We start from the raw sequence: 15,272 nt of genomic DNA, 5'->3' as shown, positions 1-15,272 counted from the left end.
CCTTTCTCACCTTCTGAAATGGCCCCCACTCTGTCCATGGAGTGTGTTTCTCTCTAAATAAATCCACTTTTTACCTATCACTTTGTCTATCACTTAATTCTTTCTGTGACTAGACATCAAGAACCTGAGCCTCAATAAGTCCAGACACCAAGTGAGTGATTCTAAAAAGATCGTGGGTTCAAATCCCAATTTGAGGTGCACAGTTTCACAGGGATTACATTCTGAGAAATCTTTTACCCATTAGTAAGAGTGCCTTTACTTCTAAGGGGATATTTCTGAAAGCTACTTAAGGATATGGGCTGCATCCACACCTAAATCCAGAAATTGCTTGTTGAGTGAATGACAAAACGATGGATGAGAGGATGAATAAAGTCAGCCAGAGGAGTCAGCCATCTTACTACACAGGCTCCAGCAGCTCCCATTACTGCCGCAGAACTGGCCCTTTCAAGCCAAGCCTCTTGAGCAGCCTCTTGCCAAGACTGGAGGCATGCTGGACTACATTTCCCAGAGTTCCAAGGGATCGCCGCGCAGGCGCACTTGGAAAACTACGGCGTCCCTTTTCCCCAGAAAGTGGCAGGTCACTGCCACCCTGCCCTCGCCACTCCCCCTGTCCTCCTTGTACCACACTCTGAACTCCAGTCGTTCTGCTAGTGTATGTGTGTCGCTGCAGGCCGGACTCATGGCCTTGCCGTTGAGGTTCGATGGGCGGGTGGTACTGGTCACCGGCGCGGGGGGAGGTGAGTATGCGAAGGCTGGAGGGCGGGCGTCCTTCAGCTTGCTCTCGCGCTGGGAGTTCCTCTTTTCGGTCGGGGATACGCATGCAGCTGTAGCTGTGATCTCAGCGTCTCTGCTGCGGGTAGCGGTGGCGGGGCGGCTTGGGAGCGAGCGACTGGACTCGGTGCGCTTGGGGGTGGGAGGACGGACGACTGTTCTCCGGGCGCCGAATCTGCTGAGGATGGAGTGGGGAGCCAGAAACTCCTGGCGCAGCCCGCTTCGCCACCCCCTCTCCTGTGGGAGCTTCTCAAGGCTCAGGTCTTGAGAGAGGCCGGGCTGGGCTGCAAAACTAGGTAAAAGTTCCTCCCGACGCTCGTCTGTGCGTTTCAATTGCGACTTTTCCTGTTAATAGACTCTAGGCCTCTGTCAGATCTTTTAAGCGTGGCGGAAAAGCCGTCAGGGGGCTGGAATCACTCCCGCAGGAGTCGAGATGTCAGCCCCTTGCCTTTGAAAAGTCCATCATCTTTCCCTCTGTCGGATGATTTTAAGTTCTTGAGAGGGGCTTCTTTTTAAAAAAAGCATCTGATAAGAGTCCTCCTTTGGGACTTTATTGCTTATCAAGCCAGGCACAGTACTGTCAAGTCCACTGGAGTCTTGGCATGGGTTATAAACTCAAATGCCTGCAGGACTCAGGCAGGCGATAGAGGAACAAAATGAGAGTGCGGTGGGGGCAGTAGGAACTGGAGAGCAGAGGCCTTTCTGAAGTGGGCAGATTTTTTTGTATTTCAGAAGCCAAGTGGAGATTTGTTGTGTGAAATAACCTTATTTTTAAAGGACGAAAATTAAGACAAGCCACTCACACCCACATGGATGCATTGCAGTGAGGTTTTGCACTGTTTCCCACCAGTCCATAACCTCTAACCTCCAAGTGCAGGGATCTTGACCTTAGGGGCCTTTGATTACCCACTGGTAGTAAGTACCTTATACCTAGAATAGACCTAAAATTTGAATTATATATTAAAAGTTACAAACAATGGAATTCTGACAGTTAATTCATACATATTTTTATGTCTCCATTTATAAATTGGATTCTCATGCTTCCTTTCAGAAAATGTCTTTAGTATTAATTGGTGGCCAGATGTTTTATATCCATAGCTATATTCATTCTAAAATGATTGTATGTTTTTGGGAAAACATTTTGTTTACACTTTGCTTTTGATGGAAATAAGTAATGCACTCATGTTTTAAATCTCTTTTGACAGTGAGTGATTCACAGTATGAAATACATTTTATGCCAGGACCCGGTATACACACACATGCACGTGCGTGCGCGTGTGCACACACACACACACACACACACTATATTTGAAACAAGCTCATGACACAGTACATAGTAAATACAGTGTACTTTGAACTTTTCTATTCTATGGCATTAAGTAAATACAGATTACAACCCACTAAATTGATTTTGTGAAGTATTGATGAGGTGTGACTAAACAATTCCGAATTTAGCACTTTCTATTCATAAACTGATTCATATTTTAAAGAGCCTGGATTATGATACAATTACTAGCCATTAGATTTGAATACTTATCTGGGGCAGATATAATTTTGTGGTAAAGTTGAGACTGTCATTAGGTCCACAGTAGGCCATCATTATGAGAGAGAGATTGAGATCTAATTCCAGTCCTGTCATGAAGACCGTTGTCCTTGAGGTCTTGGGGTTCTCATTTAAGGATACATATCTGTAGAACTGAGGCACTGCTAAACATCCCAGGAGGGTGTCCATGAATGCCTGCCAGGCCTGTGTCTGGGAATTAGTCTGACTCCAACCCACTCATATTCTAGAGATGAATAGAAATATCTTTGCATTATTCAGGTGCTGTTGTTTAGCTTGGAATATTGAATTGTGTATTGGGAGACCTGGTATGAGAGGTTTAGAATTATAATTATCAAGGCCTAAGGTAAACAATTTTGCCATGATTTGTGGCATAACAGGAATTTGTATTTATTAGCTGATTGTAGTGGTTGCTGGGGGTGTAACTGTGAGAGTGGTGGAGTTGGGCAGTGGAAGAGGGATTCTGGCCATTGTGAATTTGAGATGGTAATAAAATAGCAAGTTGTAGACGTGGAGATAGTGAGAAGTGTGTAAATAGTTGGAGATTCTGAAGTCAGGAGAGATTTTGAAGTCATTTGACTTCCTTTGATTGGTAAAGCAAAGAAGTGAAATAGTCCAGGAAGCTAGTAGTCTCAGAGGCTCTGTTAACTTGAAGTAGAGAAGTCTAGCCCACTGAAGAGAGCACTGAACAAGCACCATGAGAAAAGAATCAACTGATATTTGACAGTGCTAAAGAAGTTCAGGTCAAATGAGAAATGAGGGAGAGGTGATGGTTGACAATGAACTTAGGTGTGGGAGAAAGTTAAGACAGGATTTAAAGGAGGGTTAAAAGAAAATAGAGGCTTTGGCTTTAAGTTGTGCATTTTGACTGTAAAGATGTACTGGGCATTGTGGGAAATGCAAAAGAATGATAATCTCAACCTACTTCTTGTTTAGTTGGGGAGAAAAGACTCACACACATAAAGTATTTAAATAATGTTTATATAAGCACAGGTATAAAAATATGGGAGGACACTTAACGAACCTGTTAACAGACTAGCAGTATTAGAAGGAAGCGGGGAGGAGAATGTCTCCTTTAACTTTATATAGAGATTCGTGTACAGTTTGTATGGGCCTTTATGGTAAAAGTAGATTACTTACATATCTTTTCAGAGAATTGTATAGCTTGGTTTTGAGATCATTCTCTGATTGGCTTAGATCAGTCTCTACTTGAGCTGCACCCCATTCCTTTCATCTGGTGATTTTCTACTTTGTTACCTTTTTTTGTTTTTGTTTTTTTGCATTCTGGTCATGAGTATTTGATTTCTCTGAAAACCTCATGTTTAGAACAAGTGCTTCAGCCTTGATCTGATAAAATATGAGGAGACCTGAGTTATTGTATTCACTGGGTTCTTTCTCATCCATTCAGAGTGGATTAAATTTTAAAATAAATTATTTGGTGACCTTTTAGTTTTGGAAAACTTTATAATTTGGGTTCTTTTTAGAAGAACCTGATAATTTAGCCATCTTAATTTATTATTTGTTTACTTAATTATCAGTTAATTTAAATTTAAACTACCAATTAAATTTATTTATCAATTAAATGTTTAAAAGTGTACATGTTAAAATGATTTAAACAATACAGAAGTAAGCTTTCCACTCCTTGTTGCTAGTCATACAATTCTGTTCCCCAGAGGTAACCACTAATTGTCATTTTCTTATGTAGTCTTCCTGAGATATTCTCTGCCTATAAAATTTATATAGGCATGTATCCATTTTTGGATGTATAAATTTACACTTCATACTTTTGACTCTGAATTAAATATATCCTGTGTGTGGTGATTATGTAGTCAAGGTTCAGAGCAGGATATAGAAACCACTAGATATTTGAAACAGGAAAGGACTTAATATACGCAGCTGGGTTTTAGGCAGTTCCTTTTGGAATTTCTCATGGAACAGCATAAAACTGGTCCATTAGTGGAGCCGCTACCTCTGAGGCTGCCATTGGAACTGCCACAGCCCAAATAGCCACTGGCCCTAGGGGTCTAGATAGTGGAAGCTGCCATCCAGAGATTAGGGAGCTAGATCTAGAAGCTGCCACTATATCCACTTAATACCTAGGAACCTTCAAGAAATCAGCTTCTTAGCCAACATCAACAGCCAAAATCACAGGAAGGTGGCTTCTGTCTCATTCCCTCCTTCCCACATTTCATGCAAATATGTTTAATGGTGGAACCCAATTCACATGTAGCATCCTAGAAGCTAGGTAGAATGGTTGGAAATGTTAGGTAGAATAGGTGGAAAATTTAGTTTTAAGCTTTCCAACTCTGAAAGTAGAAATAAGTGAAGTAGAGGCTGAGAGTACCAATGAAGACTCTATCCTTGTAGTTACATTAACTGCTCACCAGTTACTTTACAGTAGAGACTGAGTTGAGTGGACCAAAAAAATTATGCTAATATTTGCTCAACTTTCTGATTTTTTTTTTTTTCAATAGGATTGGGCCGAGCCTATGCCCTGGCTTTTGGAGAAAGAGGTGCATCAGTTGTTGGTAAGTTGATGTAGTTTTCTTTTCATTCAGTAGCTAGGAACTAACATACAGTCTTCACAACCCAGATACCTTTGATTTACATCAAATAATTTGTCAAGGTCAAATTTCATCACTAATTTTTTCTTCTGCCAGCAAAAATTTTTCCCCGTTGAGGCTGACTTTATAACTTTTAATTTTTATTTATTTATTTATTTATTTTTAAAAACTTATTTATTTACTGGCTGTGTTGGGTCTTCATTGCTGCACACAGGGTTTCTGTAGTTGCAGCAAGCAGGGGCTTCGTTGTAGTGTACGGGTTTCTTATTGTGGTGGCTTCTCTTGTTGCAGAGCATGGGCTCTAGGTGTGTGGGCTTCAGGAGTTGTGGCTTGTGGGCTCTAGAGTGCAGGTTCAGTAGTTGTGGCATAAGGGCTTAGTTGCTCCGTGGCATATGGGATCTTCCTGGACCAGGGATCGAACCGTGTCTGCTGCATTGGCAGGTGGATTCCTAACCACTGGGCCACTAGGGAAGTCCGTAACTTACTTTTTAAAGTAAGCTAGTTTCATAGAATTTTCAACTTAGTAGAACTGAGAAAGATAGGCAGGCATTCAATACATAAAAGGAAATTCTTGAATTTGCTTTATAATTTGGCTGTAATTTTTCGATGTAGAACACTGTGCAAGATGAATCCCTGTAAGTGTAAATATAATGATAAGGTAGGAGAAATAAGTGCATTTTCATAACTGAAAGTTTGGAATTGGGAAATCCAAAGTATGGTTGTTTGTTTTATTTTTAATGTCTTTCATCAAAATTTTTCAAATGGAAGCTTTTATAATAGTTTAAAAAATTTTAATTTAAGGGGCATTTTGTATGAGTTTTTTTATGGCAGGTCAATTGGAAGATGGTGTACTGAAAAATACACCAAAGGTGGGAGGTTTTAGTAATCTCAGTGATTTACCTGATGTACTTGGCAGTTGATGTGGATGTAGAAGTGGATTTGTTACAGCCAAATCTTTGTGGGGAATATCTAAATGAGTGCTCAGTGTCAGGTAGGTACATAGGATAGATGGATGGCCCAATAATTATTAATATCTTTCCTAGGCTAAAATTGTTGGCCCACAGTGACCTCCCAATCCCAATTTTTGTACATCTTGCTAGGGAATACCGAGAGAGAAATTTTTGCAATTTGTTTATGGAGACGTGTGTAATAAAAGACTAAACAAGTAGCCAGGTTTTCAAAACAAAGACCTAAGCAGGATATTGAATATACTTTTCTCCCTCAGTGTGGATGTATAGCTTATCTTTATGGAAGGGACACAGGGACTTTGGATGTTCCTTGTTTAAGGTTATAGCCACTGTCTGTTAATCCAGTCTACTTCTTGTGGCAAGGACAAATTTTGACGTTGTCGTATTTGGTCAAGGGATGTATAGTTCAGGCCTTTTTTTTGCCAGATTTTCCCCAGAATATTTCATGTCAGGGCCTAAAGGCACATGTCATTATTGTTTTTTCTTTTCTTTTTAAAAAAATATTGCTACCATTAATATTTTTACTTACAACTTTATTATTATTTATTTACTTTTTTTTTTTTTTGGCTGTGTTGGGTCTTAGTTGCGGCACACAGGGTTTTCATTGCGGCATGCGGGATCTTTCATTGTGGCATGTGGGCTCTTTGCTGCGGCATGCAGGCTTCTAGTTGTGGATGCTGGTTTTCTCTTCTCTAATTTTGGCCTGCAGGCTCCAGGGTGTGTGGGCTCTGTAGCTGTGGCACGCGGGCTCAGTAGTTGTGGTGCATGGGCTTAGTTGCCCCGTGGCATGTGGGATCTTAGTTCCCTGACCAGGAATCAAACCCCTGTCCCCTGCATTACAGGACGGATTCTTTACCACTGGACCACCAGGGAAGTCCCTACTTATAAGTTTTTATTTATTTACATTTTTTCCAGTCAATTCCATAAGTTCAGGAATCTCATTTTATCTTTTGTATCTCCCAAAGGACCTAGAATATTGTCTGTTGTAAAGAAGGGACTTTGTTCTTTGGTTCTTTTATTGTTTGATGTAGCCCATTTATGGAGGAGTGGTGGAGGGGGTGGGAGTTGTTGGTGTGTCTTTTAGATTGGTTGAATAGATTTCTACTTTTTTTGTTGTGACTAAGCTATAATCTTAGTTTATAAACTTTTTTTAAAAACCTGTTGCAGCAGTATGTGTTTGTGTGGGTCATTTTTCCTATATTTATTTATTACCTTTGAATTTGTTGAACTTAGATGGGAGTTTTTCAATTCTAAGAAAAAGTTAACAGGGAAGGCGTGTCTGTTTATTTTGTCATTGCCTCAGGGATGATATTTCAGCAAGTGCTTGTGAAAGTCCAAAAAGGCAGAAAATTCATGTTTCTGGAAAAATGTTTGCCAAACTTGGCTGGAGAGCCAGATTTAGTTTATAATTTATGTGAAAATGCAGAACCTTTTGCTGACATTTTCTACCACTTTTTAGCCTATGACCTACCTAGCTGTGAACTTTCTAGGCTACCAATGGATTTCATTCTTCCCTGACCAACACTTCCCTCTGCTTTAACTTTTTAAAACGTAGATGCCCTGCGTCCAGGATGTATCATGTGCACTAACATTTCTCCTGTGTTAATTTTGTTCTGCTCAGCATATTTTTACCTGAGTAAGCAAAAAAAAGAAGTAAGCAAACCAAGGATTTATGACATCAGAGTAACTTGTTTGTGGAAAAATTACTAATCAGTTAATCCTTTGATTAGCTCAGAGGTCAGTAAGAAGTAAGACCTTAAGAAATAGAGTAGCTTGTTTCTCATATAAGTCAACTTTTGCTAAGTTATGCTGGGTTAACAAACAAATCTCAGTCGTTTATAATAATAAAGAATAATTTCATACTTACCTGACCTTTCAGCTTCTGGTCAGCTGTGTCCCTATTCTATGTGTCGTACTAATTCTTAGAACACAGGGAAAATAAAAATGGATCCCCTTGGTAGCTCTTAAAGCTTCTGTTTAGAAGTGGCATGTCACTTCTCACCTTTCATTGGCCAAAGGAAATCACCTGGCCAAGTCCAAAGTGAAGGGTATCACTTAAGATATTCTCTAGCTTTATGTTAATATGATTGCCATGTTTTTAAAGTTTTATTAAATAATTAATTTATTTTATTGGCTGTGTTGGGTCTTTTTTTGCTGTGCGCAGGGTTTCTTTTTTAGTTGCGGTGAGTGGGGGCTACTCTTCGTTGTGGTGCACGGGCTCCTCATTGCTGTGGCTTCTCTTGTTGTGGAGCATGGGCTCTAGGCGCATGGGCTACAGTAGTTGCAGCACATGGGCTCAATAGTTGTGGCTCACGGGCTCTAAAGCGCAGGCTCAGTAGTTGTGGCGCAGGGGCTCAGTTGCTCCGTGGCATGTGGGATCTTCCTGGAGCAGGGATCGAACCCATGTTCCCTGCATTGGCAGGCGGATTCTCAACCACTGCGCCACCTAGGAAGCCCTGATTGCCATGGTTTATATTCCATAATGTAAAGCATTATGGGAGATTTAAATCTGGGTATAAGAACTGCTAAACCTTTGGCTGATAGTTACAACAAGGGACAACGGGTTTTGTACAGACTACATCTTTCAAGAAATGTTCGCACATCTCTGAAGGAAATGCTGAGAATGGAATAGGTTTGAGGTTTCCTCGGTAGGTGAGCCATATCGAGTTCTCTGAATATTAAGTTTTGTCTTGAGGGCATGAACACAAAGAAGATCGAAGTGTTCCAGCAAGGAGAACCTCTTCTTTGGCAGTAAGAGAGGCAGAACGCTTTCTGTTCTTGAACTAGAGGAGTAGCACTTTTGGGTGATTGAAATTGCAGTCTTTTAAAGTAAGATCGACATGATTTCTTTTCTGTGCTGCAGTTACATAATAACTGGTAAAGATGAGTTTTAAGTTCCCGTGGTCAGAGTCTGTGTTTTTAACCGCTGTGTGATCCTGACAGGCAGAAGAGGAACTGCAGTGGGGAAAGTGAATTGTCTTTGAAGTTAAGTCAGGTTTCAAATCCTGGCTCTGTTGTCTAATTACATGACCTCTCTGAATATTAGTAGCCACCTTAGCTAATAACTTCCGCGATTATGGTGGGGATTAAATGACATCAAGAATTAAAACCTTTTTGTAAAGGGGAAGAGAAGCCAATATTAGTGACTGCCTACTGTTTGCTGGGCATTGTGCTCAAGATTATGTCAAAGAGAGCTTAGTGGGCATCCCAGGCTGGAGTAAAGTCATCTAGGGGAACAAAAATGAGAGATGAGAGGTCACAGGAGGTCAGATTACAGAGGGCCAGTTAGTTCAGAGGAAGAACTGGCTTTTACCCTGATTAAGATGGGAAGCCATGGGAGAGTGTGAATGGAGGAGCAACATGACCTGATTCAAGGTTTAAATGGATCATTCTGGTTGCTGTGTGAGGAATAGGTTCTAGGGGAGCAAGAGTGGAAGTGGAGAAGGATGTTGGGCATATTGGGGTTTATTATCCTATTAACTCTTCTTGTCCACACTTGTAATTTTACATTAAAAAAAAAAAGTGGAAGCAGAGAGATATGTCAAGTCATCACAATAATCTACATAAAAATGGGGGTGATTCAGACAGGTGGTAGGGATGGAGGTGGTGCAAAGAGGTTAAATTCTGGATATATTTTGAAGGTAGGTGTGGCAGGATTTGCTTATTTGCTGATGTGGGTTGAAAGGGAGAGAGAAGGATAGAGTGGCGGTTTACTGAGATTTCCTAGACTGGAGAAGGGCCGGATTTGCAGAGGGGACAGTCCCAGTAGACTTTCAGATAGGAATAGTAAGTAGGCAGTGGGACATAGGACTCTGCAGTTGTGGGGACAGGTCGAAGTTATATAAGTCTATTTTCAGTTTCTAGGTGGTATTTAAAGCCAGGAGACTGGATCAGATTACCCAGGTGGTAAGTGCAGATAAACAGGAGATGGGGTCCCAGGACTGAACTCTGGAGGACTCAGTCCCTCATTTTCAGTGTCTTCTCCCTTTAAGGAGGCCTTTCATACCTTCTTGTTGTTGAGACAGATTAAGTCCCTTGAATTAAAGGGACCTTAGTTAAGATACTGCTTTCTAAACTATCACCACATTTTGGAGGCCTTCAAATATTTAGATACATTTATGGCCATTCTGGAAAAGACTCTTGATGAACTAGGGTGATTATATCTTTCTACCAAACAGTGAAAATAGTATGGCAACTCTGTGTTTTCCCCTTTTCTTTGACTGTCAGATAGCTTAAGGGTAAACCTGACACTGTCCCCAAATAGAGTAACTACAATTAGCATATGCTTTGAGTAGGCTTCTCTTTCTCTGATGTAATATTGTCTTAATTTTTCCATTTTTTAATAGTCCTTGCACATGCATTTTATATTTAAGGCACTTTAAATACTTTTTGGTAGTAGTCAAGACATGAACAGGCTACAGGAAGAAATCCCCCATTGGGCCCACAGCTCTAAAATCAAAGAAATGATTTTTAATGCTCTTGTTTGCTGTTGGATGCTTCATCAAAATGGGTGGAAAGTCATCCAGCATAGAAAGCAGAAATGTCCAGAAGGACATCCAAGAACTGGTTAACAGCAGTTACCTCTGCGATAAGACAAGGGTCTAAAAGGACTTTTTGAATCTGCAAGGTTTGAATTTCTTGAAAGCATTAAAAAAAAAAAAAAAAAAAAGGAAAAATAACGTCTCCAAAAAATAAATACACTTGTAGTATAATATTGCCTGTATCATCTTTATATACACTTCTTGGATTACTCATTGTAAAGGATGTCACCAACAGAATCAATGCATATAAAAGTTATTTCAGTTTTGTAGATTTGGAAGCACCATTTTATTTTGGAAATAAAAGTAGTTTATAGCCATGTCATCAGTAGTAGATATGACTCAGCTGGTGTCAAATCCTTGGATTGAACACCTATATGAATACAAATATGTGTAAGCACAGTTATAAAGTACTCTTCAAATACTAACATTATAACATTATTACTCTTGATAATTAAGTGGCAAGTTAGAAACTGCTATATAAGCAATTTCCCACACTGAGCTACAGCAAAAAGAAGGAACTACTTATAGTAAAGTGAAGCAGTAAAGTGACACCAGACTTTAAGGGATCTTGAAAGTTAGGCAGTGAATAATAGGATTCCACTGCAGATTTTGAGCAAGTGAATGAGTTTAGCATATTGCAGATATTTAGTACAATCTTGGGGTGGATTTTTAGTAAAAAACCTTTAATAGACTTTAATAGACTATCCAAGTCACTGATTTATTTAAAATGACAGAAATAGGCAAAAGATTTTACATCTTAAAAAAAACAACTCTTCAGAGCTATAAACTGGATTTTTTATGGAGGATTTACAAATATATCACTTTGGGGGATATTTTGATGGTTTCAGCTGAAAAGACTTTGTCCTTTATCATAATCTTACCATTTTTGGTACCTATTTTAAAGCTCTTTGTTTGACTGAGGTGGCTAATTTATTGTTCTTTCTATATTCTCTCCAAGCAAATGTGATTTTTTTTTTCTTTTTTTCTTGGAAATAATTAGGATAAAAGAAACCCGTTTACAGCATTAGAGGAGCAGAGTGGTATTGTGGTAGGTCCAGGTTCTAGTCTGAATTTTGCCATTTCATACAGCCTTGGAGCCTGGACAAGCCTTGGAGCCTGGAGCAGGTTACCTAATCTTTCCTAAAGCTGTTCCCTTTTCTGTGAAAATAGGAACAACTGTTCCTGCCAAACTCCTAAGAAGCTGTATGGAGATCAAATGCATTAATGCACATAAATAGGTCTTTGAAAATGCAAAGTATACATATACCAGTATAAGGCGGTAATGGTATTTTAAAATATTACTGTAATTAGAATTTTAGTCAGGTGTTTAAGCGGTAACAGGGTCACATAGTATGGATACATTTCTCTTTGTATACAATTACAAGCAATTTTTTAACATTGTTGCTACCAAACCCTTCAGTATGTAACCAGTGCTTTTCTAGTTAAGGCTGTAATCCCTGTGATTTAGCTCTGGTGATAGCGGGATAACTGAGTGGAGTTGGTGTTAAATTTGTACTCTCTAAGGTAGAGACTTGTCTTGAATAAGTCTATTCTGATACTGTTTCACTGCACATCATTGATCTCAATAATTATTTATCCAATCTTCAGTGCTTACCTTTGATTGCACTTGGTTGCACTTTGAACAGTTTCCTCTTGGGGGTAGTGTTTCATTTCACAACTGAACAGTTCCTTCTTTATTTAAATATTGCCTTTGCCAGTTTGCTTTTGAACTTTCCCTTGCTTAGTTAAAAAGGGTCTTAAAAGACTGTTAGCTGCATGTTTTAAAATATTGATTTTTTAAAACTGTTTCCTGTCGTTTGAGTAATTGTACAGAAATGAATAATTATAGGAATTTAGTTTTGAGAATCTTAACACTTTTTTTAAAAAAATCTCTGAGGGATAATGTAAGCCTTTTCCCCATTATTTTGTGTCTTTGCAGCATTTTTTATTTGCAGTAAGACTGATGAGACTATATTGTTAGAAGTATATCCCAGTCCACATTTTGCAAAACTCATTTCCTTTAAATGTAAAAACACATTAGACTAGCTTTGCTCTCTATCATCCCTTTATCTTATTTTACTATCCAACCCCACTCGTAACCCTCATCCCAATCCCCCCGAAAAAGAACCATTCTTGAAAAGAAAAAAAAAAATTTGTGGGTTTATTTATCTACCATCTCTCTATCTATCTATCTATCTATCTATCTATCTATCTATCTATCATCTATCATCTATCTATATCGGCTGTGTTGGGTGTTTGTTGCTGCACAGGCTTTCTCTAGTTGAGGTGAGTAGGGGGCTACTCTTCGTTGCTGAACGCGGGCTTCTTATTGCGGTGACTTCTCCTGTTGCAGAACACCGGCTCTAGGTGCTTAGGCTTCAGTATTTGCAGTGCGTGGGCTCAGTAGTTGTGGCACACAGACTTAGTTGCTCCGTGGCATGTGGGATCTTCCCAGACCAGAGCTCAAACTTCTGTCCCCTGCATTGGCAGACGGATTCTTAACCACTGTGCCACCAGGGAAGTCCCAATTTGGTAATATTAAGAGACTTTAAATTTTAGTATATACTTCTATACCATTTATTAATTAGTAATTTTTAAATTGTTATATACCTCACAGTATATGCAGTAACCCTACAAAAATGATCACTTTGCAATAATGCAAACTAATTCTTTGTCCCAAGTATTTGTCTTAAGCTCTGTTTTTTCCAGGTTATTTGGCATTGATCTATATATCTTTTCATTTGTTTTTACATATTATATTGTAAATTCTATCTTAAATTATTGTGTAAATTACCTTTGTTATTATATTATTTAGTTATGTTGACCTTTATACACTATATGATACAATTAGGGCATTAGTGTAGTTACCACATAGTTAACTTTCAGTGGATTATAAACTGAGGACAGGCACCATTCTTACACATCTGTAGATTTCTGTAGATTTCCTTCCAAGTAGTAAATGTTCAATTAATGTTGGTATCTGTGTAATTGGATACAGGGAGATGTTATGTGGTAAGCGTGGTCAGTTATGCATATAAATTACATATATGGTATAAATTAGTGACCGAACACATATTAGTTGTGTATGTAATTTTTGACCTATTTTAATAAATAGTTTTTGTTTATTTTTTGGTAGACCATGACGCACTATGTTTTATGAAAATTCACAGGTGTGCTTCTCTAAGAGTGCAATATTATACTTGTTCTTTATCACCATTCCTGTAAACAGAGTCTTTCATGACATGGAGAAGATATTTCACATTGTGTATTTAACCTTTCTTTTTTATTTTTTTTTAATTGTGGTCAGAACACTTAATATGAGATCTACCCCCTTAACAAATTTTTAAGAGTACAATACAGTGTTATTAACTGCAGGCACTATGTTGTACAGCAGATAAGATGTCTAGAACTTACTCATCTTGCATTATTGAAACTTTATGCCCTCTGATTAGCAGCTCCCCATTTTCTCCTCCCCTTAATCTCTGCAACAACCATTCTACTCTCTGATTATATGAGTTTGACTATTTTAGATACTTTCATGTAAGTGGAGTCATGCCATATTTGGCCTTCTGTGACTGGGTTACCATATTCAAGGTTCATCCATGTTGTGACATATTGCAGAATTGCCTTTTTTTTTTTAAAGGCTGAATAACAATCCATTGTATGTATGTACCATGTTTTCTTTGCCTGTTTTATCTGTCAGTTGATACTTAGATTATTTCCACATGTTGGCTGTTGTGAATAGTGCTGCATTGAACATTAGCGTGCTGTTATCTCTTTGGCTCCTGATTTCAATTCTTTTGAATAAATACCCAGAAGTGGGTTTGCTTGATCATATGGCAGTTCTATTTTTAATTTTTTTAAAGAATGGCCATATTGTTTTCCTGTGTATTTAATTTTAAAAGTGATCTTTAGGTTTTTTCCTTTTCTTTCTTTTTGCTAAAAGTGGGTTGATTCATGGTCTTTTTCTTTCCAAAAAAGGAGAAGCGTTGCACAGTTAAAAATTTCATGATATGAACCTATGTTTAAATATTTTTGCTGCTTCATATCTATATTTAAAAACAAAGATGCATGTTTTGAAAGTACATGTCTCATGATGCGTCAGTAAGATGGGAGTATGGTAGGAAGGAATTAGGAAGATGACTGAAGAAATCCACTGATAATATAATTTTGTTTCCAATATTTTCAAGGTCTAGAACTGAATTCTTATTTGTTTATTTTTGCATTGCAGTGAATGATCTAGGAGGGGACATGACAGGAGTTGGTCAAGGCTCCTTAGCTGCTGATAAGGTTGTTGAAGAAATAAGAAGGAAAGGTGGAAAAGCAGTGGCCAACTATGGTACAGTATTTGAGAGAACTATACTGTTTCTTTTATTTTTCCTCAGCTAATGCTATGTCTCATGTTAATAATGATTGAGCAAATATCTCAGCATTCCAGTTTAATTATGAAATTAGATTTTATCTGTCTGCCAAAGATGTTTAGTGACATATTTTATATAGTATGTGATATTTTTTAAACTTTTGATGTAGATTATTTCATGAGTCTAACTTTTATTCAGTTGTTTATTTAATATTTTTAGTAATGACCACATGATATAATCAGTACATTACGATAGATGTAGATATGAATATGCTCTTGTTCTTAAATGACCTGTCTTAGCTAAAAGATCTTATGTATTTCTACAGAATAACATTAAATTCTTTTTAAAATTCTTTTTAAAAAATTCTTAAAGTAATATAGTTGTAGGAAGTGAAATGCCCCCTTTCTGTACCCAGCCTTCATATTCCATTCTGCCCAGGTAATCATTGCTATATATAACTTTCTTTATAAAAAAGTTGAGTCAAGTTAGGCATTAAAAATAAAGAA

General features: G+C 38.2%; 1 protein-coding gene across 2 annotated transcripts in view; it reads left to right on the top strand.

The window, feature by feature from the left end:
• The first annotated feature begins 580 nt into the window (after positions 1-580).
• HSD17B4 (hydroxysteroid 17-beta dehydrogenase 4) overlaps positions 581-15,272 on the top strand; it is a 79,690-nt gene continuing 64,998 nt past the window's right edge. For both annotated transcript variants that reach the window (XR_009053980.1, XM_057736859.1), the window contains exons 1-3: positions 581-737; positions 4,807-4,860; positions 14,637-14,744. Coding sequence is in view for 1 of the 2 variants with exons in the window: in XM_057736859.1 (XP_057592842.1) it covers positions 680-737; positions 4,807-4,860; positions 14,637-14,744 (220 nt within the window). In the remaining variant the exon portion in view is untranslated. The remainder of the gene's footprint in view (positions 738-4,806; positions 4,861-14,636; positions 14,745-15,272) is intronic.

The sequence above is a fragment of the Hippopotamus amphibius genome, chromosome 1 (genome assembly GCF_030028045.1).
Source record: "Hippopotamus amphibius kiboko isolate mHipAmp2 chromosome 1, mHipAmp2.hap2, whole genome shotgun sequence".
NCBI classification, from domain to species: Eukaryota; Metazoa; Chordata; class Mammalia; order Artiodactyla; family Hippopotamidae; genus Hippopotamus; species Hippopotamus amphibius.
The sequence above is the reverse complement of the archived record's forward strand: the minus strand, read 5'-3'. Positions and strand labels throughout refer to the sequence as shown.